The 25,982-nt window shown below is 40.9% G+C and overlaps 1 protein-coding gene across 1 annotated transcript in view; it reads right to left on the reverse strand.

Moving 5' to 3' along the window:
- NHSL1 (NHS like 1) overlaps positions 1-25,982 on the reverse strand; it is a 76,630-nt gene that overhangs the window by 3,285 nt on the left and 47,363 nt on the right. The window contains 4 exon segments of the mRNA XM_010379504.2: positions 4,697-4,829; positions 5,377-8,661; positions 16,865-16,996; positions 21,858-22,050. Of these exon segments, the coding sequence (XP_010377806.1) occupies positions 4,697-4,829; positions 5,377-8,661; positions 16,865-16,996; positions 21,858-22,050 (3,743 nt within the window).

Below are 25,982 nucleotides of genomic sequence, written 5' to 3' on the forward strand. Positions count from 1 at the left end.
CCTCGGGTGATCCGCCTGCCTCGGCCTCCCAAAGTGCTGGGATTATAGGCGTGAGCCACTGTGTCCCGCAAATAATTTATTTTTAACTTTGGAAAATTTCAAACACTCACAAAAAAAAAGAACAGCTCATTGCAAGACCACATGAGCTCATAACACACCTATGATAATCATGAATTATGGTCACCCTTCTTTTGTCTCCACCCTCCCTATTTGAAACAAATCTTAGACACTGTATTAACTTACTTTGGATAGGACTAAAAGTTTTAATAATGGCCAGTTTTCCTTGATCTCTCCTAGATGGGCTGATCCGGAGTGAATTTCACATGCTGACCCTCCTTTCTTTCTATGCTTCCTTTTCTTGTTCCATGCCAGAATATCCCCTGTACTAAGATGTACCTCACTCCAGGTCCTAGAACAACTCCTCAGCTTCACATTCTCAGTTATTTTAGAAGTTGCCGTCAGACCAGTCTTCCTCAGCTCTTCCAGGACCATGTGCCAACTTCTAAAATCCAGCCTTCCAGAAAACAAAGGTGAACCCTCTGTGCCAGACCCTGCTTCATGACTGACTCAGCAAAGCTTGCACTGATCAAGAAAATGTGAGGGGTGGGGTGGGGTGGGGTGGGGAAGACGAAGGGGCAATCAAAGAAAGTTGAAGGTTTCCTGTCGATATTTCTTGTCCTAAGTCTCTAAGAAACTCACTGTTCAATGTGCTTTCCATTGACAGTGACAAAGAGATGATAAAGCCAACGAACCAAGTGGCCCCTTGCTGGTCTCTTCATGACAACAACTCAGTGTGTGTCTCTTAGCTAAGTGCAGGACAACTTGCTTTAAGGAAACTCGACACAGTTAACAGAATAAAGACGTAGGTATATCTCTTTTCCTGCTATAAAACTGTAGAACATGCAGCAGGGAAAGGTTGAGAGTATGATTCTGTACATACAGATTAAGAGTTGAAACCAGACTCTTCCCACCTCTCGCTGCGTGACCTGGGACAAATTACCCATGTGTGCTGCGCCTCCTCACTTATAAGATACCAACCTCACAGGTTTGTGAAGATTAAGTGAAATAAAGAAGCTACATGGCTCCCACTGCTAAAGCTTCCTTGTTCCGTCGCCTTGGACAAGTTAACATTTCTGACTGTGTATTTTTCCTATCACAAAAAGGGGAATAACAGTATATAGGTCACAGTTTGTCAGTACACACGTGAATGCAGTAATAGCCATAATTGGTCAGGCATAGAGCAGGTGCTTAACAAACCTTTGAATGTCACATGGAAAATGGATTTAGTTTTTACGTGGCTTACACAGCAAGACTGAGGGCAAGATGCTCCTATGCTGGCTGCCCTGGGCTTGGTGTTCCTGGGGTCATCTCCATTCTTCTGGTCAAAAAGATGCCACTAAAGCAGAAGTTGGGAAATAGTAAGGACCCAATACAGAGTCTGAAGGGTGGCCATAGTGGACAGGGCACCAGACTCTTTGGGACCTCAGAACACGACCTATGGTACAGGTTTCATGGTCCCGCTCAGTAGTCAACAAGAGCAGTGTCCTGATAAGAGTTAGGACCGGATCACAACACTACAGACATCCTAACATCTCAAAATTGTAGAGCTAGAAAAGACATTAGAAATGGTCTGGCCAGGGCCGGGCGCGGTGGCTCAAGCCTGTAATCCCAGCACTTTGGGAGGCCGAGACGGGCGGATCACGAGGTCAAGAGATCGAGACCATCCTGGCTAACACAGTGAAACCCCGTCTCTACTAAACACATACAAAAAACTAGCCGGGCGAGGTGGCGGGCGCCTGTAGTCCCAGCTAGTCGGGAGCCTGAGGCAGGAGAATGGCGTAAACCCAGGAGGCGGAGCTTGCAGTGAGCTGAGATCCGGCCACTGCACTCCAGCCTGGGTGACAGAGTGAGACTCTGTCTCAAAAAAAAAAAAAAAAAAAAAGAAATGGTCTGGCCCAACTACTTTGGGTTTCAGAAAAGGTAACTTGTTAGTGTGACAAGTAGGACTTGAGCTTACAGCACATGGCCTCACCACTTACATGGTCTACTCCCCAAAGCAGCTCTGCTCATTTCATTCTTTTAGGTATTGGCTGGTGAGTTAATTTTTAATTTAGTTTTTAAATGGTAAGGGTATGCTGAGATCCATTAAACAAGTCACAACTAAACTTGATTAAAACTATGACCTTTAATTGTAGACATAGAATTAAGAAAGAAGATGGGGTGACCAGCCTGAGCAACATGGTAAAACCATGTCTCTACTTACAAATACAAAAGCTAGCCAGGCATAGTGGCACACGCCTATAATCCCAGCTACTCGGGATGCTGAGGCAGGAGAATCATTCAAATCTGGGAGACAGAGGTTGCAGTAAGCCAAGATCGTGCCACTGCACTCCAGCCTGAGTGACAGAGTGAATTGGACTCTGTATCAAAAAGGAAAAAAAAAAAAAAAGGAAGAAAGATGGGATTTTATGAAAGCACTGTCATCTCTCAAGAGCAGGTGCCCACTAAATAATTAAATCTAAACGTACAAACTCTTTGCCTATACATACACACAGACACACACACAAATATGTATTTTTAAGGAAGACGGCTATAAAAAGTGCTTAAACCGTTAACACTGATTTAAAAACTAATTACTTCAATAAATATAAAAACTTCACACCTCAACTGGTGTTCTACATTTTCCATCTGGCTTTAAATCTGAAGTGAATTAATTTGCATTATAAAATTTGGAAGCTGTGTTCCAACTTAGAGATTCTTTATTTTAAATTATGAGCTTAAGCGCTGAAGGACATAAAAATAAAGCCTAAAAAAGCACATACAGTAGATGGATTCTTACTATGTCTGCTAATTTATTCTCAACGCTACAACAGAAATTAGCATGTGTCCTCGCTCTCTCTCTGCAATCCATTCTTAAGGCCTACTTGGCTTTTACTTCTCTCATACGTGCACTGAATAATACAAACTGACTGATTTCTACCTCTGCAGTCGATGTAATGCCCTAGTAAGAGAAACCACACATTTTTCAGTGCCTTAAGAAGGTTGCCAAAATATAGAAGAGGCTTTTGGCATATTTTTGGGAAAAAAATATGCAGTAATTTGGACCTACAACAGTTGGGTTTCCTCACTGGAACCAAGTATTTAGTATACAGAATGACCAGGAAACGCAATCTTCTCTGTGGATGGCTATTATAAATAGATAGATACGCCTGTATATTTAGCAACCCAGTGCATTCCATACTAAATGAAATACTTTGAGTCTTGGAAGAATCTTCTAGTGGTTAAATACCAGTTGGTTTCATTTAATTCAGGAAATATTTGTTGAGTGCTTCTTATGTGTCCAGTGTGGTTAAGAGTTAGAAACATCTGTGGGAACTTCTAGAATTGCCACTCAAGTTTCAAAGGATGCATCATTTATCATTTCTCTGTTTTGAGAAATAATTGGATAACTAGCGACCTTTTTACTTCTAATGAGATTAAAGAAACCAGTCCATGTTAAAGAGGGTAGTCTTTAGGATCTATTATACCAACACTAGAGGAGCGATGTAAAGAGATAATTCTTGAGGAGCCCATTAATTCACCTGCTTCGTTCCCCCTGCACCAAGTTAGATGTTTATGTGTGACATGAAGAACGTCGGGTAGGTACAGCACTATGTTGTTCATCTTATGCAATAGCCTTTTCAGGGAGAGTCCAAGAATTGGGAAAGCAATGCTGACATAAGACCATTCACACACAGAATCAAATGATTCTATAGGATGCTTTGTTTCAGGAGGTTTAAAAAAAAAAAAAAGGATCTTCATTCAGGGCAAAATAAGGCCTTAGCAGCATAAGGACATTCATTAGAGTTACCTGGAAATACCGTGGTAAAGAAGTCTAGAAGGAAGCAAAAGGTTTATACAGCATTACGGCTTAACGTACTTGCACATATACAGTTATCAGTTTTCACAATGACACCGTTGTGGGAGTACTCAGCTGTTTACAATCAGAAAAATGATGCAATAAGTAAAACTTTAGTGCTAAATCATATTTACCCTTAAAGGTAACCACATATAAAAAGTACAAACAGTTCAGGCCATTACTTTGAAAATTTTACCCTTTCTTTCTTTGTTTGTTTTTAAACCCAACGATTTCTGATGCCAGTAGATGGCACTAGTGGTATGCAGTAACCAGCACAAATCATTCTTTTGCTCCCGCTTAAAGGGATGTACCCTTGTATAGAAACATTTAAGCAGCCAAAGAAATTGCACTGTATAATTGTGGTTTTTCTGTAAAATGAAAAAAAATTAGAATAAACTAAAACATCTTTAGGAAGAGAGTCCCATGGAGCTAGTCTGTGCATCCTAAGTCCACAGAACACAGCATTCCTCCTCCTGACTGCACTGTCAGCCGCTTTAATCCGACTCTTGCTAATATACTCTGTCTTATGACTGCCACACTACACCCCTTGCCAGGAAGAGCAGCGCCTACCAGAAGGTATCACATTGCGCCTCTGTCCCCAATGTCATAAAAATCAGTGAAACAAAGTAAAAGAGAAATTGGAGTCAGAGGAAATAAAACTATAAAAATCAACAGTAAAGTTAAGGAGTCATGATTGGGTGACAGAAGAAACCTCGGGGAAAAAAAGTAAATTGAGGTGCTGCTTGAAAAGAAGGAATTACACAGTAGATTAAAGTCAAAGGAAGGAGTTTGAAATACCTGTGAATAGCTGCAAAAAGGTCTTCTGTGGTCCTGGGTCGACTGGGGGTCATCACCTCATCACTCCCGTCTTCCTTGAGGAAGTCACAGGCCTCTGAGGATGAACTGGCTGCGGTGGTCTCCAGCACCCCAGCTACGGAAAATCAGGCAGGCCCACAAGATGCACAAGTGACTAGAATTTCAGTCCTCAGCCAAACTTCTAAATATGCTGCTTCCCTGCAATTCCTGACAATGTGAGAACCACAGGGAGATGCCATAGGTCTGTAGTTTGATAGTTCACAAAGAAGGGGGGAAATGACACTAGCTTGAGAGCCAGAGCTCATTCTTTGTTAAAGTATAGAACGCCCACGGCATCTCTCTTAAATTTTGTTGCAACGTTTCTTTGTGGCTCTTTGGAAGTGAGGTGTTACCCATTGCTATTTAATATCCAGCCTGCTGCAGATCATCTCTGTCCCCCTATTTTCTGCCATGCCTTTAGGTCTCGATTTTAAAAATAATAACAAAATGCAAAGCTGGTAACTTAATCTGTGTTTTTGCACAGGAAGCCTACATACTGCTAGCTTTAACACCAATCTGATCTACCTGGGTTCTTTCCACGTGTAAGCATTCAACAACCCTATCTGGTTCAGCTGCATATGGGCAGAGGGCACAGGAGAGAGAAGCCAGGAAGCCAGACTCACCTGCTCCGTCCTGTTGAGATAGGCAGCTCTCCCTATCGCCCCCAGCATCCGCACTGTTCTCAGCTGGCTCCTCCTGCTTGGGGGCTGGTGAGACATCGGGCTGAACCATGGGGACATTGGCTTCCACTCTGCCGGGAGACACGGATCCTGCAGCTCCTCCCTCAAGAACCGAGGTGCCAGGGTGCGTGGCATGAGAGCCAGCTTGGGCTGTAGAACTCTCTTTTGCCTCTCTGCTGTGCACAGAGCCCTCCTCTCCCCTCGTGGGGCTGGGCGCGGCTCGAAGGGCTTCGCTCACGTTCTCTGCGGGCTCCACTGCAAAATCTTTCTGCGGAGGTGGTACCACCAGGAACAGTTTGGGCTTCTTGGAAATGGGGGGTGGCTTCCTGCTAGGTGAAGAGTCTGAGAGTGGGGTGGTGCTGGGACTGGGCCGAGCCTCTGCCTCCCCACCGCTCGAAGCTCCAGGGCTGTGGCTCACAGGGCTGCCGCGCTCGGCCGCACTGCCATGGTCACCCTGACTCGAGCTCTTGGCAGGCGTTGGAAGCGAGCTTGTCACAGAGGCAGGCTGGCTTTCACTCTCCATTTCATTTGTGCTATTTCGGGATTTCAGGAAAGCAGATGGCTTTAAGTGGTACTGTGGAGCAATTGGAGTTCGTTGTTCCTGAGCTGTTCGTTCAGACAACAGTGCTGCCTCGGTGCCTGAGTTCTTTCTCACCGGCCTCAACTGCACCATCTGCAATGCTTCCGTGGTTATCAGGGGCATGGGGGGCCTGCTGGTCTCCTCCTTGGTAGAAGGCGGCCTCAAGGATCCCCGGGAGGATTCTGGCTGGCCAGAATTTGTGAAAGGCGGCCTGGTGTCTTTCATGAATTTGGGGTCAAGAGGTGGGGCGGGTGGGGGCTCCGCGGAAGGTAAGAGAGGTGGGGGCAATGGCAAGGACACAGGTGAATCTGGAAGAAGGGGGCTCAGTGCAGTGGGTGGGGGAGAAAGGCACCAATCAGGTGGGGAGCAGAAAGGAGTGAGAGCTTCTGGCGGCGGAGGGGGAAACACAGGAGAGTGAGGCAGAGGAGAACCCTGGGAGCAATCTGTGACAGGAGGTGGGGGAGGAAGGAAAGGAGACCTGTCTGCAGGACAAGGGAATGGAGGAGAGGGAACAGGAGGAGGAGGAGCCAGGGGAGAGCCCACGGCTGGATCCAGTTTCTTCATAGTGCCACTTCCTTCAGTAGAAGTATTAGAGGAGAGAGAAGTGGACGACGAGGAAATGGATACTGAAGATATCAGAGAGGACTTCCTTTCTGGTACCCTGGGCTTGGGCTTCCCCTTCCCATTTGCTGGTGACAATGATTTTAAAAACACAGGCACAGGGGTGAGTGCTGTGGGTGTATTCGACTGGCTGGAATACCCACTGGATGGAGAAATGACTCTGTGTGACTTCTCTGGTGACATGATCTTTGGTTTGACTGAACCACTGGGCACTTGAGGCATTGTGGCTCTGGACCCTTCTTGGACATGGCGGACTGGCCCGTTCCCAGTGGGCACCCCGCTGCTGGTTGAACAGCCCCCTGCTGGGTTCCCCAGATCTTCCTGCATGCCCGTGTAGTCAATGTAGTAACCCCAGGGGTCCGTGTACTCTGACTTGACACTGCTCGTGTCACTCTGCGATGGTGTGGCCCCACACAGGGAGTAGACATTGGGGGTGGTGGCGGAAGTCATGCTGCTGCCAGCACTGACCGTGCTGTGGCTCCGGGAGCGGGGCAGCCAGGGCTCTTCCAAGTCACTGCAGGGGCTCTGGGAGGGTGAGCTGCCATCCTTGCCTGGGAGGCTTAGCTGCAGCGAGTGCTGCAGTGTGGCGATCAGGCTCTCGTTGAGCACCTGCCCGTTGGACTGGCCACTCTTCTTGGGAATCCTGCGGAGGGAGTCTGTCCGGGAGGGTGGCAGGGGAGGCTTCTTTGCTTTCTTCAAAGAGATATTTCTCGATAGGGATTTATCCTGGTAATTGGACCGGTCCCCTTGGTTTTTCTGAGCTCTTCCATCAAAAACATTGACCACGCTGTGCCTGGGGTTCCCAAAGCCATCACCACTATTGCACAGATTCCCAGATCCATGTCCAGAGTCAGTGTGCACAGATGTGCAGTAGCCATCGTGGTCCTCGGAATACAGCGACCCGGCATCCTCTTTGTTGGACGTTTGGTCCAAACTGCAGCTGCTCATGTTACTTGTGGGAGTGGAGTAGCCAGGAGTTGCTAAATGTGGCTTCAGGGGGGATGCCCTTCCATTACCTGAGGACTTGTATTCCCAGGGCTCCGAGCTGCTGTGCCCTCCACCCCCTGAATAACTAGATTCACTCTTGCCATCCACATCTTGGGAGTGGGCTGGGAAGGCTGGGTTGTTTCTACAATTATACGGCATGGCTTGGGACACATTCTCCCTATTTGCTGGAGCATTTAGAGAGACTGCCGAGTCACAGAGGGACAACAGTGTGGGTGCACCAGGGGAATGAGGGTCTAAGGCCTGTGAAAGAATGGTGGTGTGACCCTCATTCCAGTGGCGACCGGGAGACTGATGATCATCTTTCACAGCATGCCTGGAGATGAGGTGGTCTCTGGGTTTTATCCTTGCATGTGATGAGCCAGAACTTCTACTTTCCCGCTGCCCTGCACTCTGAGCAGTGTGAATAGCAATGACCTCGGAAGAGGAAGACAGTGTGGCATTTGGGATGATGCTGGTGGAGTAGGCTGCATGAGGAGAAACCACACATGCTGGGCTCATTACATTTTCACTCTCAAAGTGTCTCAGCTCTTGGGATTTGGGTCTCAAAAGTGTTCCAGTCTCTGAGGCACCTCCTAAATGGCCTAAGTTTTCATCTGCTTGTGGGTGACCTCCCTGGTAGAGGAATGTGCCATCCATGTCTCCTGCAGGTCCCAGGGCACCCAGCCTCGGCTCAAGAGACTGAATGTTTGCCCTCGCTCCAGAACGCGGAAGACTATGGAAGCCAGCATCATTGTTGAGGCGGGAAGGGAATATGATCCCTGCAGAATCGCTCAGCACAGACATGTTGCCAGAAGAACCTGAGAAGTGGCCCATCTGGGCAGCAATGCCTTGCCCCTTCTGTGCCCTGATTCTCCTCATGGAAGGTGGTACGACCTTCATATCCTCCGTCTGACAGCTGGAGTCCCTGGTTTCTGAGCGCTGCCCAGCAGACCGATAGCTATTGAACCTTCCTAGCGCAGAGTAGTGATCGGGGGTGTGCACTGAGTGACCATCGACATCATCTTGGCCAGTGCCTGATGCTGGAGATAAAGCAGAAACAGGCTTGTTACCTGAAAATAAAATCCATAGTTCATCGCCTATACCCTCACCCCCTCTGACAGAATTTTTTAAAAAATTTTCTATTTGATTTAATGTCCTTTCTCCTGTAGGTACCTAAGTACATTTAAAAAGTTACTGATAGCTCTAAAATAAAAATTCTTGTCATGAATTTCAGGTACTTCTCTTAATTTGTACCTCCAGTCCTCCTATGGCTTGAGTGCCGCATATGGAATTCTCAGGTAATCCCTTCAAGATCAAGGCTGCTGAGGGCTCGGAGGAGGATTTACTTTGAAATAACCACCTTTCAGTAAAGTCTTCAAGGTAGCCTTTCGCCCACTGGGTGACTGTGCAGACCATCTATCAAGCAGTGACACAGCTTTCCCAAAGGCAGATGAATGTAGTAATTGAACAATAGGGCCACAGAGATACCATGTTTGAGGGGTACTGGTATAAAACAGTGTTAATTACATTAATTCTTTATGTCAGAAGGAAATTCTAAGGCAAAGAAAACTGATTTACAGGCCCATCTGTGTTCCAAACATTTCATTATCCATCTGAAGTCATTATCTGTCTGTTGGTGACATTCAAAATTCAATAGCAATCTGTTGTGTTCTGGTGGGGGAAACCGGCAGGAACTGATCCAGTGAACATTTCCTCAAATTAGGATGATTTATTTGTTGGAGTTTCACAACCAAACAGAGAATACTATGTTTAAAAAAAAAAAGAAACACAAGGAAGGGCCAACAGAGAGGGACATGGACGAGGTAAACCTTAAGTGTAAACAGTTAGATTTCAAGCTACCCAGGAAAGAACAGAGTTATAAGGAAAAAAATAAATAAATAAATAAATCACAAAGAACCTACCCAAAGTGTACTGAGAAAAAAAAAAGTTAATCCTTACGACAAATCAAATCTCTAAAAATAGTAGTAAAACTATAGTTCTCCTTATGTTGTCTCCATCCAACAAGGGCCCGAGAGTATCTATCTATCTCAACACGGGCTTTGCTGAGCAACACGAGTCAAGCACACCCCTCTGTGTAGGTGAACACCTGGATGTGACCCTAGGGGTAATAGGGTCCCTAAGGCTTCCCTCTCCCAACACATAATCTAACCAGGGCATGGGCTGGATAGAGAACGCCTTTTGCTCACTCAGATAGCAGCGAGTAGTACTGAAATGGCAGCAATGTGCTTGTATCAACCTCAAAAGAGATGGCACCCTGGAAGGAAGGATCCTGGCATAAAGTGTTCTTCTTCACTGTGATGATGGAGAGGAAATTTTATACTTGTATTTTTAGGAAAGATGATCTATTTCCTCTCTCTACCCTCTTTCAAGTACCCACTCGCTGAAGATAGACAGACACACAGACAACACACACACACACACACACGAGGCTGTCCCACACAGACAGGGAAAGTGGGCAAAAGGGCAGGACAGAAGAAAAACCCACTTTGAGGAGGTGCAAAGTTTTGCCATTTAGTAATTTAGAAGATGGGCGGTTGACTGGTATTGGTGTATCACTGCATACAAGTTCAATTCCAAACACTCAAAATACCTAATTCCATTCAACAATGAGTTTTGAATGTTTGGAGTTGACCTTATACGAATACATTTTTTTCTTTCAAAACTGTACTAGTTTTTGCATGGAGCTAGTGGTAGATTTTTAACTGTCTTTAAGTAGCACAAACAAAATCCTGATACTTTTGGGTAACAGTTTTAAATGTGAAACCATTCTAGGCATGTAAAAAAAAAATAGAAATATAGCTATTTTATCACCCTCTACAGCTAAGTATAACTTTCTTATTAAAATAAAAACATTTCCTAAAGACCTTAAAAAGCATATGAAAAACTAATATATCTTATCACAAGGACCACCAAAATTCTATTCCCAAAACAGACCCTCCAATATTTTCACAGTATAAAAAGTTTCAGAATATGATAGGAAACAGATGAATGCTATAGAGGCATATGTCATTTTACTGTGCGTAGCTTTATTGTGCATTGCAGATAATTGTGTGTGTGTGTGTGTGTGTGTGTTTAACAGATCGAAGGTTTGTGGCAACCCTGTGTTGAGCAAGTCTACTGACACCATTTTTCTAACATGTGCTTACTGTGTGTCTCTGTGTCACGTTTTGGTTATTCTTGCAATATCTCAAACTTTTTCATTATTGTTAGATCTGTTATGGTGATCTGTGACCAGTGATCTTTGATATTACTATTGTAATTGTTTTGGGGTGCCACAAATCACACCCACGTAAGACAGCAAATGTGATTGATAAAAGTTGTGTGTGTTCTGACTGCTCCACTGACCAGCTGTTTCCCAGCTTCTCTCCCTCTTCTCGGGCTTCTCTATTCCCTGAGATAAAACAATAATGAAATTAGGTCATTAATAGCCCTACAAGGGCCTCTAAGGGTTCACGCGAAAGGAAGAGTTGCATGTCTCTCACTTTAAATCAAAAGTTAGAAATGATTAAGCCTAGCGAGAAAGGCATATCAAAAGCTAAGATAGGCCAAAAGCTAGGCCTCTTGTGCCAAACAGTTAACTGAGCTGTGACTGCAAAGGAAAAGTTCTTGAAGGAAATAAAAAGTGCTACTCCAGTGCATACACAAATAAAAAAAACAGCTTTATTGCTGATATGGAGAAAGTTTTAATGGTCTGAACAGAAAATCAAACCAGCCACAACATTTCCCTTAAGCCAAAGCCTAATCCAGAGCAAGGCCCTAACTCTTCAATCCTGTGAAAGCTGAGAGAGGTGAGGAAGCTATAGAAGAAGAGCTGGAAGCTAGCACAGGTTGTTTCATGAGGTTGAAGGAAAGGAGCCATTTCTACAACATAAAAGTGAAGCAGCAAATGCTGACGGAAAAGCTGCAGAAATTTATTTAGAGGATCTAGCTAGGTTAGTTGATGAAGGTGGTTATACTTGACAACAGGTTTTCAATGTAGATGAAACGAACTTCTAATCATCTAGGACTTTCAAAGCTACAAGAATAGTCAATGCCTGTCTTCAAAGCTTCAAAGGACAAACTGACTCTTGTTAGAGCCAAAGTAGCTGGTGACTTTAAGTTGAAGCCAATGTTTCTTTACCATTCTGGAAATCCTAGCGTCCTTAAGAATTATGCTAAATAGAATCTGCCTGTGCTCTATAAATGGAACAACAAAGCTTGGATGACAGCATGTCAGCTTACAGCATGATTTATTGAATACTTTTAAGTCCACAGTTGAGATCTACTGCTCACAAAAAAAAAGATTTCTTTCATTTACAGTGCACCTAGGCTGAGGGCAGTGGCTCACGCCTGTAATCCTAGCGCTTTGAAAGGCCAAGGCGGGCAGATCACCTGAGGTCAGGAGTTCGAGACCAGCCTGAGCAACATAAAGAAACCCTGTCTCTACTAAAAATACAAAAAAATTAGCCAGGTGTGGCGGCGCATGCCTATAATCACAGCTACTCGGGAGGCTGAGGCAGGAGAATCGCTTGAACCCAGGAGGCAGAGGTTGCAGTGAGCTGAGATCGCACCATTGCACTCCAGCCTGGGCAACAAGAGTGAAACTCCGTCTCAAAACAAAAAATTATACACACACACACACACACACACACACAAATACAATGCACCTAGTCACCCCAGAGCTCTGATGAAGATGTACAAAGACATAAATATTTTCATGCCTGCTAACACAACATTCATTCTGCAGCCCATGGCTTAAACAGTAATTTTGACTTTCAAGTCATAATTTTGTAATGCACTTTGTAAGGCCAAAGCTGCCATAGACAGTGATTCCTCTGATAGATCTGAGCTAAGTCAAGATGGAAACCTGAAAAGGATTCACCACTCTAGCACAGTAAGAACAATTTTAATTCATGGGAGAAGGTCAAAATATCAACTTTAGTAAGAGTCTGGAAGAAATTGATTCCAGCTCTCGTAGATAACTTTGAGAGGATTGAGACTGAAGTGAAGGAAGTGACTCTAGATGTGGTAGAAACAGCAAGGAACTAGAGTTAGAAGTGGAGCCTGAAGATGTGGCTGAATTGCTGCAATCTCATGATCAAACTTGAACAATGAGGCATTGCTTCTTACAGACAAGCAATGAAAATGCTTTCCTGACATGGACTCTACTAATGAAGATGCTGTGAACATTGTTAAAATGACAACAAAGGATTCAGAATATTATATAAACTTAGTTGATAAAGCAGCAGCAGGGTTTGAGAGACTGACTCAAATTTTGAGAGTAGTTCTACTGTTGGTAAAATGTTAGTAAACAGTATTACGTGCTACAGAGAAATCTTTCAAGAAAGGAAGGATCTGTCAATGTGGCAAATGTCACTGTTGTCTTATTTTAGGAAATTGCCACAGTCATTCTTACCTTCAGCAACCACCACCCTAATCAGTCAGTAGCCATCGACATCGAGGCAAGAACCTTCACTAGCAAGAAGATTACAACTGTCTGTAGGCTCAGATCATCCTTAGTATTTTTTAGCAATCAGGTATTTTTATACTGTACCTTTTTTTTTTTTTTTTTTTAACATAATGCTACTGCATACTTAGTAGACCACAGCACAGTGTAAACATAACTTTTATAGGTGCTGGAAAACCAAAAAATTCATGTGACTTGCTGTATTACAATATTCACTTTATTGTAGTGGTCTGGAACTATAGCTGCAATATCCCTGAGGTATGTCTTTAGACAGAACAAACTACAAAAAGACAACTACAAACAAGTGTAGACCACTTAGGTGCTGCTCAAACTTGATGGGATTTATCTGATTTTAAGATGTAATGTATCGAAATAATTATTTATACTTTTATTTATTAATAATATTTTGAATTTCTAAAAAATATATGTAATTAACGATGCTGAGGATTTACAAGTCAGTTTATTTAAGGTGTAGGCTATACGTTTTTAAAAAGTCTTGTCAAGTAGTTTCTTAGTATAAACTACCAAAAATTATTCATAAAGGGATTCCTTTAGATGAGGCCTTTTCTGCTTAGAGAATATGTATAGGGATAAGTTCAGCAGCCAAGTGTAATATATATATCAACAAAATAATCCTATCTGATTCTAAAAAATGAAACCTCATAATACAATGTTCAGATACATTTCTGTACAGATTTAAGATAAAAGAAGAAATTCAAAATGTCCAATTCACTGAAATGAAAGGCAACAAATTTTAGTTTATAAGTTTTGGAAGTAAGCATTAAATATCATACCTTGATTTTAAAGTGTTACATATTGGGTAGTCTCCATTTTATTATTATTAATAATAGTCTATTATTTATGGATTTTGAAATAAAAACTGCATATAATTTAGCATAATATACCTTCCAAATTCATGGAAGTCCTCTCTATGGTTAGATTTTTAAAAAAATCCAAACCCCCAGGCAACTTGGGCAATGCCTTTGGGACAGGGTGCATCTTTCCTAGTGAATGCCTTTCTTTTGGGCCATCATTTTCTTTTTTGTCTAATTTGTTTGTTACACTTCCCCTGTATATCTAGAAGAAGACTAATTTTAAAGAAAATATGAAGTGTCTATTTTTGATCATCATTACCTATGTATGATTTGATAATATTGGTAAAAAAAACCTTGGTAGTTTTTAAAGTTTTTTTTTTTTTTTTTAAGTTTTTTTAAAGAAACCTTGGTAGTTTTAGACTTCCAAACCAGAGTCCTTATAAGTGTAAAATATTGGGAAAAAAGGCAAGATCAACCAGAAGTCCTGAAAGGACAGAACAAATAAATATGTAAGCCAATATTTTTGCTAAATAAAGCTGTATATAAACGTTAACTCCTCATTCTATCCAGTAATCCTCCAACTAGCCTATCTATAAAACTAGAGTCCTTGTCTAATTATCTTTTTTTTTTTTTTTTAAACTAGCTCTTCGATACGGTTGTCTCAGTTGACCTCCAGTTCTAATCCAGGTCATGTCATCGACCGCAATGATATTGACTGTCTCATGTCTGGCAACAGTCACAACCCAGACAATGTGGGGAAAGCTATTTTCTTCCCTCCAGCATTAGTGGCAGTTCCATGTCACATGTAAAAGAAATGAATGTGGATTCCAGGGATTTTAATCACTGATTTAAAAAATACTAAATTTACAAAAGAGATGATTTATCTAGCTGGCCAGATCACTCTAGTAAGATCAAAGAAACAATTGACCTATTGGCTTCCATACTAGTTGGTTCAGGAATGAAAGTGATAAACTTTCGTAACTCTCATTCTAGACGTCATATGACATACATACACAGACAATGCATATGGAATACTTATGTGTATCTGCATCTTTATTTGGACCACACTATCCTTCTGATCTTACGAAGGGCCTAAATGCCTGTCTTTAAAGTCACTCCTTGAAGGCACATCTCCTAAAAAGACCAGTTAAAGTATAAATGTTGCTGGAGTGCTTTAGGAAATTACTCCATAAACTATCTACTGAACATATGAGTACAGATTGGTTTCCAAATTAGTTAGCTGTCACTTCAAGAATGGAAAAAAGAGTCTGAAAGAATAGGGCATAAACTGAGAGGAGAGAGAGAAAGCACACAGGTGTCCTTAAGGTAGTTTGAGGGAAGGTGCCTAGAGACAGGTAGCCACAGAGGAACTAGGCCAATAATAGCAGCAGCATGTAGGGCACGAACCAAAGACAGACTTCACAATCCCCCAGGAGCAGCTGCAGTCTTGCCTTTGTTTGTAATAAACCAATCCATGATAGAATAGGGCGAACAATTGTATACCATCTGGGTCACTGTGGCTGCCTGCAGCAAAGGCAGAACATTGCTATTCTCATCTGACTTTTGCTACAGCATAGAAGGTGGAGAATGTGTACTATAAAAGTGGATGGCCATAAAGGAGAAAATGCCAGCTAAAGAAAAGTGAGTCTGTGCTCTCTAATACAAGGCATTCAATCAGGGGTGTTTGGGAAAACAAACAGAGACGTACACTGTCTGTAGCATAGCCCCCAGAAGCTAACATGCAACCTCAAGGTGCTATCACAGATATATCACTATTACTGGTTACACTCATTTTGACTAAAAGACTAACTGCAAACTTTAGAAATAATGACTCTGAGTTTCTAGAGTATAACTTTTGAGAGTAAATAAAAACATCAGGTGAAAGTAACTATTAGGAAATAAGTCCACAGGTTGGCCAAAGAGGAAAGGACACATTTCAAGACAGGTAGTATTAAGTTTCCTATAATAATGACCACAGTAGCTATGATGTTTATGGTAGTACCAGGTACTAACCAAGTACCAAGGGCTTCACATGCATAAATTGTCCTCAAACAACCCTAAGAGGTAGGTTCTATTAACATCACCAAGCCCGTTTGTTAAATGAGGAAGTAGACTCAGAGAGATGAAGTTAACTGAGGTCACCCGGAGAGCAAGTGGCAGAGTTAGGGTTCAACCAAGCTGGTTGGCACTGGAGTCCTTAGTCCTAACCCAGGAGCTATGCTATGGTGCCTCTGCAGACATTCTGATATTATGGGCCCTATTAGAAAACAGTGAGAGGAAGTTAATCTAGAAAGAAAATGAAAGGATTATCCAAAACATTTATAAAGATAACCAGAAACAAAGTGGATAAGTAATTCAACAATCCTCTTCACCAGCCAAAATATTTTTTTTTGTTTTCATCACAGGTTGAACATAAAGGACTAAGAATAAAGAAGCTATGAAATTGTTTCACTGAAAGTAATAAAGGCACTATCGAACATAAATGACTATTTCCTATATTTACCAATAATCCCAGACTGTAGTTTCTGATGACAAAATGCCACCAGTAGTGTCATTATAGTTATAGTGGAAGTCCATATTCATAATTTGATGTCCTAGAATGACTTTTCTGTTTCATGAAAACTTAAGATATAAATGAAAAGTAAATTTAATTGTGGGAATAACCAATGCTCCATGTCACACAGCGATGATGAGGTAACTATGAATTTCTATCTTCCCAGTTAATCGTTTTCATGTAAGCTCTTCCCTCTCCTTGTACCTTCTCCCCAAAATTCAATCAACTCTCTCTCTCCATGGGATGTTAAGATCTGCACCTAATGCCTCATTCAGGAAGGAAGCTGGCCCGTTGGGCACCAAACGGCTATCAGAATGTATCGATTTTGTAAGCACCACAAATGAGGTTAGCGCAGTAAGGCCGAGTGGCAGTGAGGGGCAACAGAATACAGTTCTGATGAGCCATACCTAGCTCCTTCTGTATGTTGTCAGGGACTCCTGTAATAGTCTTTCTCCTTTTGACTTTCTTCGGTCGTCTTACCAGAGAGTCTGTGTAAATTAGAGACCGCCGAAGGCTGGCCTGGCGATCGAAATTCTCCCCTAATGTAGAGTAGTAGAACAAGCAAAGCAATGTTATTTTCAAGCAAGCTGACACCATGCACTTTATTCCAGAAGCTTGTTGTAAAATGATAAGGAAGTATTAATAATGTTAGCCAGTCATATGATGATGAATGCTGAAGGGCAAAAAAGGAAGGAAAGCACATTATCACAGTAAGGCTGTTTTCCAAGTTCTACCTTCCAAAGGAAGCACCTTGATCTCATTTTCAAATGAGCTGGAGTAGCAAATGCAAATTTAATAACACACTGGAAGAGTTATTCTGTGTTATTTAACAAAACAAAATTTTGGAAGTATTTCATATATATGCTCTGGTCACCAAAACCACTCTACATTAGCGTGTAGGTGGCGACGGAATGAGTATGTTTCATTCATATGGTCATCTTGCAGAGACCAACACTAATGTCTTGCTTTATGTGATGAAATAAGTAACTTAATAAAGATTTCTTGAATGAAAAGCTTTTTCTTCAATCAAGGAGGCTGACAATTTGGATAGACTGTGGTAATTGCTGTGGTGTGACATACAACTGTAGTGAAAAATGAAATGCCTTATCATGATAAAGTACTTTTACCACAATGAGACCCAGTAGCACTGCTGTTGTTAAAGGTGAACTGCTTCTATTTCATAATTACTTTTCAAAGTTGATCTTAATTCAGACATTTCAGGTGATTTTGCAGTCAAACCTGGAATGCCACATCATGGGACTTCTTTTTTTCCTTCTAGAGTATCGGTGTGTTTGATGAACACATCATGAGAAACCATACAATAATAAAGTATATAACAGCATCTCTTATTGATTGGTCTATTTTAAATTACCTGGCAGTTGAAAGTCTTACAGCACTGACCTTTTTGAATGGTTATTCTCCTCAAAAAGTTATTTTTAAATATACATATATATACACATACACATTATAAACTTCCATCATTTTACGCATAAAAGTATAAAAATGTTCACTCTTAGCATTACTGACACACATTCAATGTAGGTATGTTGTGGACAATGTAACTTCTATTTTGGTAAGAAAAAATTGGGAACCTTATCTAATGAAAAGAGAGAATAAAACATCTGAATGATCAAAACACATTTCCCCTGCTGAGGAACAAACTTATGTAAATGCTTGCAAACTTACAAATGCTTACAACCTTGTCACTAATGGAGAAAAACAGAAATGACTGAGAGAAAACCCTTAAATACCAGAAGGTGCCAATGCTGCGAAAAACTGGGTCACTAAGTGCAATGGCATAAATGGTGCATGTGAGAGGTAAGTCACAATGCAGTGCTTCATTAATTCCCTGCAGCAGAAAAAACTTCCTTGTACCAAGACATTAAGAACAGACAAAACATTAACAGAAAGTTGCACTTAGGCCAGTGTGGTGGCCCATACCTATAATCCTAGCATGTTGGAGGGCTGAGGTGGGTGGATCACTTGAACTCCGGGGTTCAAGACCAGCCTAAGCAACATGGTGAAACCCCATCTCTACCAAAAATACAAAAAAGGTATCTGGGTGTGGTGGTATGTGCCTGTAGTCCCACCTACTCAGGAGGCTGAGGTGGGAGGATCACTTGAGCCTGGGAGGCGGAGGTTGCAGTGAGCCGAGATTGCGCCACTGCATGCCAGCATGGGCAACAGAGTGAGACCTCCATCTCCAAAAAATAAAAATAAAAGAAAGTTGCATTTAGTCTCCAGTTTTGCTTCCTAGACAAAAGATAAAATCACCCAAGCTCCAAGAAAATTAAGAAACAAACCATTTGAGGATGAACATCTAAGACACACGTCATTGAAGGCACCAAATGCTTGATCTTGCATCATGACCTAAAAAAAGTCTGTATCTTCTGCTGGATTATACATTTTTTGAGGGTACAGACTGTGATGCATGTACTTTAGCATCCCCCATGGCACTCAGCTAATGCCTGGCACAAAGCAGTTATTCAATAAATATCTGTTGAATTTAATCACTGCCTTTAATTGAAAAATGGCATTCATCAGTCATGCTTACTATTTAGAAATAGACTTGAAAGTCTCTAGGCATACTCTGGCTCTGGAGGCTGCCCGATTAACGAATTGTTCATTGCTCAATTAAACTATGTTAAATTTAAAACAAAAAAAAAGAAATAAACTTGGATAGCTCAAACACCAGTACAAAGCCAGTTTGTAAAAATTCTTTAAGTATGTTTATCCAATACACTTATCTTCCAGGTGGAAGAGTTGTTATCCCACATAGCAGATTATAGAACATATTTATAGGTACATATTAATTTAAATATCTTTTCCTCTTCAAGTTTTAGAACATGCTGAGTGGCCACAAGACTATAACTAAAGGGATTAAATCAGTTTTCAAGCCAGCAGCTCATGGTGCTAACATTCTGCCTCTATGCATGGTGGGCTGAACTCTGGATTTGAAATGATGTATTTATTGCCATTTTTTTTTTTCCTGCTGAGCCTTACTAGGAAAATCAAACTAGAGGCTCAATGCTCACCCCAACAAATGAGCACATGACAGTTCCCTAGAGGAATTTTTTTTTAATCTCAAATATCTTCTAGGACTTTAGAAATATATAATTTAAAGAGCAGGAAGCTGTATAACCTATGTCAATTCAACCACTAAAAGTGAAAATTTTAAATGTATTATTTCTTTATAACAGATTAGAAAAATAATTCTTTAAGAAAATATGTGTGTATGTATATATGTGAACACACAGATGTAGAAATGGATCAATAAATACGTGATTAGGTATTATATTTACTTTTGGCATTTCTGCAAAATGTTAATCATCTGATTAAAAGTAAATTACATTTTGACATAACTCATATTGCTCTTTGTTTATTGTCATTCACCTTTCCTGTGTAGCATTTTAAAGGCCTCTCTTTCAACTCTAATTCATCTCTACTTAGTCATCAGACAGGATAGAATTAAAGCTCAGAGACATGACACTGTCTTCTGTTGTGACAATGTAATTCATTGGAAGTAATTCTTCATTCCTGAAACTCTACTCTATTTTAAATCTCTTAATCTCAAGATAATGCATTTCACCTTAATTCCATTAAGGATTGTCATATTTCATTGCACAATCTTCTTATCTTATAATATTATTTCATAGGCACTTAATTATATATAATGTAATTACATTTCTGCTGCATTTAATCAATCAAATAGTGTAATTCATTTTCTTATAGAAAAAAGCAGCCATGTATTTTATTGACCAGTAAACATTATACTTTGTTCTAAAACATAGTTATACTTTTAAAAATAATCTTTAAAAAATATTATCTAGGTAAATGAGAAGCATATTCAGAAAGATCAATAACATTGTTTGCTGAGAAAATGGCTTAAAATGCCCTGCTATTCTTTTAAGATTTAAGTAAAATAAATGTGGAAAAATATATACTGAACTGAAAATAATTCATGTACTTATTTATTAAATTTCTATGGAATTTAAAATATGAGTTCTAAATGTAATTTCTAAATATCCGGTAAGGTTTTGAAAAAAATCTTCAGTGACTGTGAAGATGCTATTAGCCCCTTACAAGCTCACCAATGCCATGGCAAAACGCTTTCTAAAGCTTTCTAACAGCAGTAGCCTCAGAAGCACAGCAAGGATGCTATGGGTTTCCAGAGTAAATGTTCAGGAAAACTCACTCTTTTTGGTCACCTAGTTTTTTTTGTTAGCTTCTGGCCTTAAGGGCCCTGCTTTGTATGAACTGATTATCAATGACCACTATTAGTCATCTATTTCCATCGAACATACAATTCAATTAATAGTTGAAGCTATTAACTCTTCACATGTCTATTTTCACTTTGTGCCCTCCCCAAACCATTAACCCATGCTCCTTGTGGGCTATGGAGGTGATAAAGCAGGAAAATTTTGATTCTTTTTTTTTGAGATGAAGTTTTATTCCTTTATGCCCAGGTTGGAGTGCAATGGTGCAATCTCTTGGCTCACTGAAACCTCTGCCTCCTGGGTTCAAGCAATTCTCCTGCCTCAGACTCCAGAGTAGCTGGGATTACAGGCACATGCCACCATGCCCTGCTAATTTTGTATTTTTAGTAGAGACAGGGTTTCACCATGTTGGCCAGGCTGGTCTCGAACTCCTGAACTCAGGTGATCCGCCCACCTCAGCCTCCCAAAGTGCTGGGATTACAGGTGTGAGCCACCATGCCCAGCCGATTCTGCTATCTTTTTAGTAGCTCTCCTAAGTTCATGAAAGATCATCTTTGAATTATATGTACCTTGTTGTCACCTTAATTGTCACAAATGATTACAGGCTGAGTATAATATTCCATAAGAACTTGAATTTCAGGTTTGGCAATTAATATTTGTAGTCTAGCTTAATACAACATATTCTGAAAATTTTATATTCAGAAGAAATTTTGAATAAGTAACGTCTCTTTTTTTCTACTTTAGGAAATTTCTAGAAAATCTATAATTAGAAACATCACAAAATAATTATTTCTTTACTTCTGTAAATATTACTTAACCCTTTAGAAGGGAAATATATACTTTTTCTTCATACCTAGGACCACATTTACAAGACGTTTTTATATAACCAAAGGCTTACTAAAAAGCAATTTAATTAAAAGAGACACTCTTAAGATGAATGGCTGGACCACTGAGTTCTTTGACACCAGTGTTTGACGACATAGTCTTCTGACCCAACAAGCAGTAGATATTTCATATGCACACATACATGTAGTTTTAATATTCGTTTCATTAAACAAAGAGCATGAAGTTGGACCACAGCTATTCACCTTTGATACAACAATGAAATGCTAACAGCGTATATCAAAAAGCTGTAGTCATTCTCCCAAGTACATTCTGAACCTGTCTGGCTAGCAAAGCGTACCAGTTATGTTAATAGGCACCACATCAGCCTGGACTGTTTGGGCTTGCTGTCGCATCTTCTCTTCTGGTGTTGGCAGTGGAAGCGACTTGGTCCAGTTCGTCTGAGTATTAAGGTCGGAGAAGTCACTTGAGGTTGGTGTTTTAGGTCTCCTGATGGAAATAAATCTTTCTTCTTCTGATGAAGAGAGAGAACACTGCAGAGAAAAAAGAAGCAGCAGCCACAGTGTATAAAGAGCTGGCAGAAACATTTTAAAATATATATTTCTTATTTTTTTTAAAAATTAGATTGGTTTAAAAGAAGCCAAAATAATTGGTTGCTTTTAGGAACAGAGGCAATGGTTTGCTCAGCCTCTTGAGTCTGACCCGTAATACTCATGATTCACACCAGCCTTAGTCTGTAAACTGTGAGGACTGCAAAAGGTTCTGCTGACCCACAAAATCTTTGAAGTCCTTTCTGCTTTCCCTCTATCTACTGTGGTCAGAAAGTTCATGGAATAGCTGGCACGGTGGCTCATGCCTGTAATCCCAGCACTTTGGGAGGCAGAGGTGGGTGGATCACTTGAGGTCAGGCGTTCAAGAGCAGCTGGCCAACATGGTGAAACCCCGTTCCTACTAAAAATAAAAAAATTAGTCAGTGGTGGTGGTGAGCACCTGTAATCCCAGCTACTTGGGAGGTTGAGGCAGGAGGATCGCTTGAACCCAAGAGGCAGAGGTTGCAGTGAGCCAAGATCGTGCCACTGCACTCCAGCCTGGCCAACAGAGTGAGACTCTGTCTCAAAAAAATTTTTTAAAAAGAAAGAAGGAAAGAAAGCTCATGGGTTTAGTTTCATGTTAGAAGCCTGGAGAAAAAAAACATGGCTGGGGCCATCAGTTTCCATTTTTATTAAAATTTAGTTTTGCTCAAAGTAATTTCTAGCCTCAATCTTATTTCCTTTAGGCTCTGACTTCAAGGACATTTCAAAAATGATAGAGCTATTGTTGTTCAACTATTTGTGCTCTTGTGAAGCCATTTATATGGGAAAAAAATCAGTGTGAAATTGTTAAATTATAAGTTGACTAAAGCTCTGCTCTGAGCCATATCAAAATTCTATGAAAACATTTCTAGCATTGTCTGTTTTGATACAGATTAACATCCTCACTGAAGAGCCCTTCTTCAATACCTTTCTTTCCCATAACACCTTAAAAACTGTAATCAAGAAAGTTGTGTTGGCAAGCATTTTATGATGGACTTCAACCTGGTTCCATGGTAGCTGGTTCTGTGACTAAGATGCTCCAAGAAGGCTGAATGAGTGCAGGGTGCTTAGGAACACAACAAAAAAGGGTAATCGACTTTTGTGGGGGAAATAACAGCTTATAATATAAAATAAATGTGTAAGAACTGCTCTTTAAGTCTGAAGCATTTAAATGAAATTACCACTTATGAAAGTAAAGCTTTTAGAAAGAATTTTACTGGAAAATAAAAAGTCAGTGAACCTTCCCAAAGGGAATACCTGTACAACCAGCACCCAGTTCAATACACCTCCTACCCCAACCACATATCCCCAAACGAGGGTAAATGCTATCCCAGCTTCTAATACCACAGCTTGGTTTTGCCTACATTTGAACTTCCTGTAAAGGGAATCATACTGTCTGTTCTCTTTTGTGACCTATTTATTTCATTTAACATTATGTTTCATCTAACTTTACAAGGCATGTTTTAACCTTTCTGGATTTAATGCAAGTCTCTAAGAGGACACAGATGAGAAATATAAAGAAATGCATTGGTTAGAAATTTCAGGCCAGGCACGGTGGCTCACGCCTGTAATCCCAGCACCCTGGGAGGCCGAGGCGGGCGGATCACCTGAGGTTGGGAGTTCGAGACCAGCCTGACCAACATGGAGAAAACCTGTCTCTACTAATACAAAATTAGCTGGACATGCTGGCGCATGCCTGTAATCCTAGCTACTGGGGAGGCTGAGGCAGGAGAACTGCTTGAACCCAAGAGGCAGAGGTTGCAGTGAGCTGAGATCGCACCACTTGCACCCCAGCCTGGGAAATAAGAGCAAAATTCTGTCTCAAAAAAAAAAAAAAATTCAAACACAAGAACACTGTCATCACTGTTTACTGCAACTGCATTCATCTTGCTGCAAAAATCTATATTTATTCTACAACCACTGGAGCTCTATAAATCTGAAAAAGACTATATAAGAGCTAATGAAAATAGTTTGCTATAGGCGATAGGGCCCTAGACTAAGAATCCAAAGACTTGAGTCTGTTCCTAAACTTTGATGTTTCCTTTGCTGTAAAATGGGGCTATCCAGCCTATCTTTGTGCATCCACAGAGTTGCTCTTAATACCTAATAAGATGATAAATGTGAAAGTGTCTATGACTGTTAAATATCGTGGATATGGGCCAGGTGCAGTGGCTCATGCCTGGAACCCCAGCACTTTGGGAGGCTGAGGCAGGCAGATCACAAAGTCAGGAGATCGAGACCATCCTGGCCAACATGGTGAAACCCCGTCTCTACTAAAATTAAAAAAAAAAAAAAAAAAATTAGCTGGGAGTGGTGGTGTGCACCTGCAGTCTCAGCTACTCGGGAGGTTGAGGCAGGAGAATTGCTTGAACTTGGGAGGCTGAGGCTGCGGTGAGCCGAGATTGTGCCACTGCACTCCAGCCTGGCAACAGAGCGAGACTTTGTCTCAAAAACAAAACAAAAACAAAAACAAAAAAACAAAACAAAAAAAAAACATGGATATGAAGGTGGTGCTGACATAAATATTACTTTAGAAAAGCAAAGTCATGAACTGACATATGCTCTTTTTTTTTCTTTTACCAAGAAGACTAACAATAATAAAGGTATGTGGAAAAGATAAGTCATATAATTAGATATCTCAATACCTTTACTTGATGTTCTTAATACATAAAACACATAAAATGATCATCCAGCTTCTTTTCTACCTAAGGAAAATGTGAAATAATATTTGTAATTAAATTGACAAATATACTCAATTTATAAACTGAGCATGTTGTTGGTGTCTTATAATACTAAATTGCACTATAACCATTGATACTTGATCTGATTCTGGTTAAAGGGGTCAAAACTCACACAGATCCTTAAAGACAATCAAAGGGGTTTTGAGTCAGCAGCAGCTAAGCCATACTGATGTAAATCAATTATTTCCAGCCTTTTTGCAGTTGTGACACTTGTTAAGTTTGATTTATAACACATATTCTCTACCCTTAAGATGCACACACACACACACACACACTTAAAATTAATATCACTGAAGAATTTCATGGCAGTTTGTATAAAGGCCACATGTCTGAGTTTGAATCTCAAGCTAGTAAATTAGAGGATTACTCCAATTTCCTGTTACATACACATAAATACAATTTTTCAGGCAACCTTGAATTATAGTATAAAGCTTGAAGGCAATAAGAAGCAAATCCTAACAGAAAGGTTTAAAGGAAAGAAAAATAAAGCTTTCAGGCTACAGCTCTCTATGCCCTATAGCAAGGGCTCCCTTTTCCACATGACGTCTACTGTGGGAGCAGGATGAAGCACTGTCTACCATTTGTAAGCATCTCAATGGTGCTCATCAGCCCCACTAACCTACTTTATCTAGTTGACTGATAGTGTCAGAATCAATAACTATCATAATGAAACAGCACTTCCCCGTAGGGACAATCACCAGGGATCACTCCAGCATGACAACTGACAAAGAGAGTTCATTTTGTAAAGTGCTCCTTTCTCTTACAAGAAAATTTCCCAGCCAAGCAGGGCACAGATAGAGTTACACGCAAATGTGACTGTTAGGTCTCACACTCTACTAAAGGACAGTAAAACACCAGGATGGATGACTTCCAGGATGATATGACTCTCATGCCTCCCAGTGTGTATAAACACAGCAGGGGCACAGAAACACCTCCCTCATTTCAATAGCAGAACACAACATGATTAGCCCGTTAAGATGGACATAGTAATACCGGATTATTACACTGACTTCTTAACTATCTCCATTTTTCTGCCCTTATTGACCATCCTCCCCTGCTCCTCCCCTTCTAATTGTCTACTCTCAACACGGCAGGCAAAGGGATCGTTTTAGAAATGTAAGTCAGATCATGTTGCTCTTCTGTTCAAACCCT

The sequence above is a fragment of the Rhinopithecus roxellana genome, chromosome 4 (assembly GCF_007565055.1).
Source record: "Rhinopithecus roxellana isolate Shanxi Qingling chromosome 4, ASM756505v1, whole genome shotgun sequence".
Classification (NCBI taxonomy): Eukaryota; Metazoa; Chordata; class Mammalia; order Primates; family Cercopithecidae; genus Rhinopithecus; species Rhinopithecus roxellana.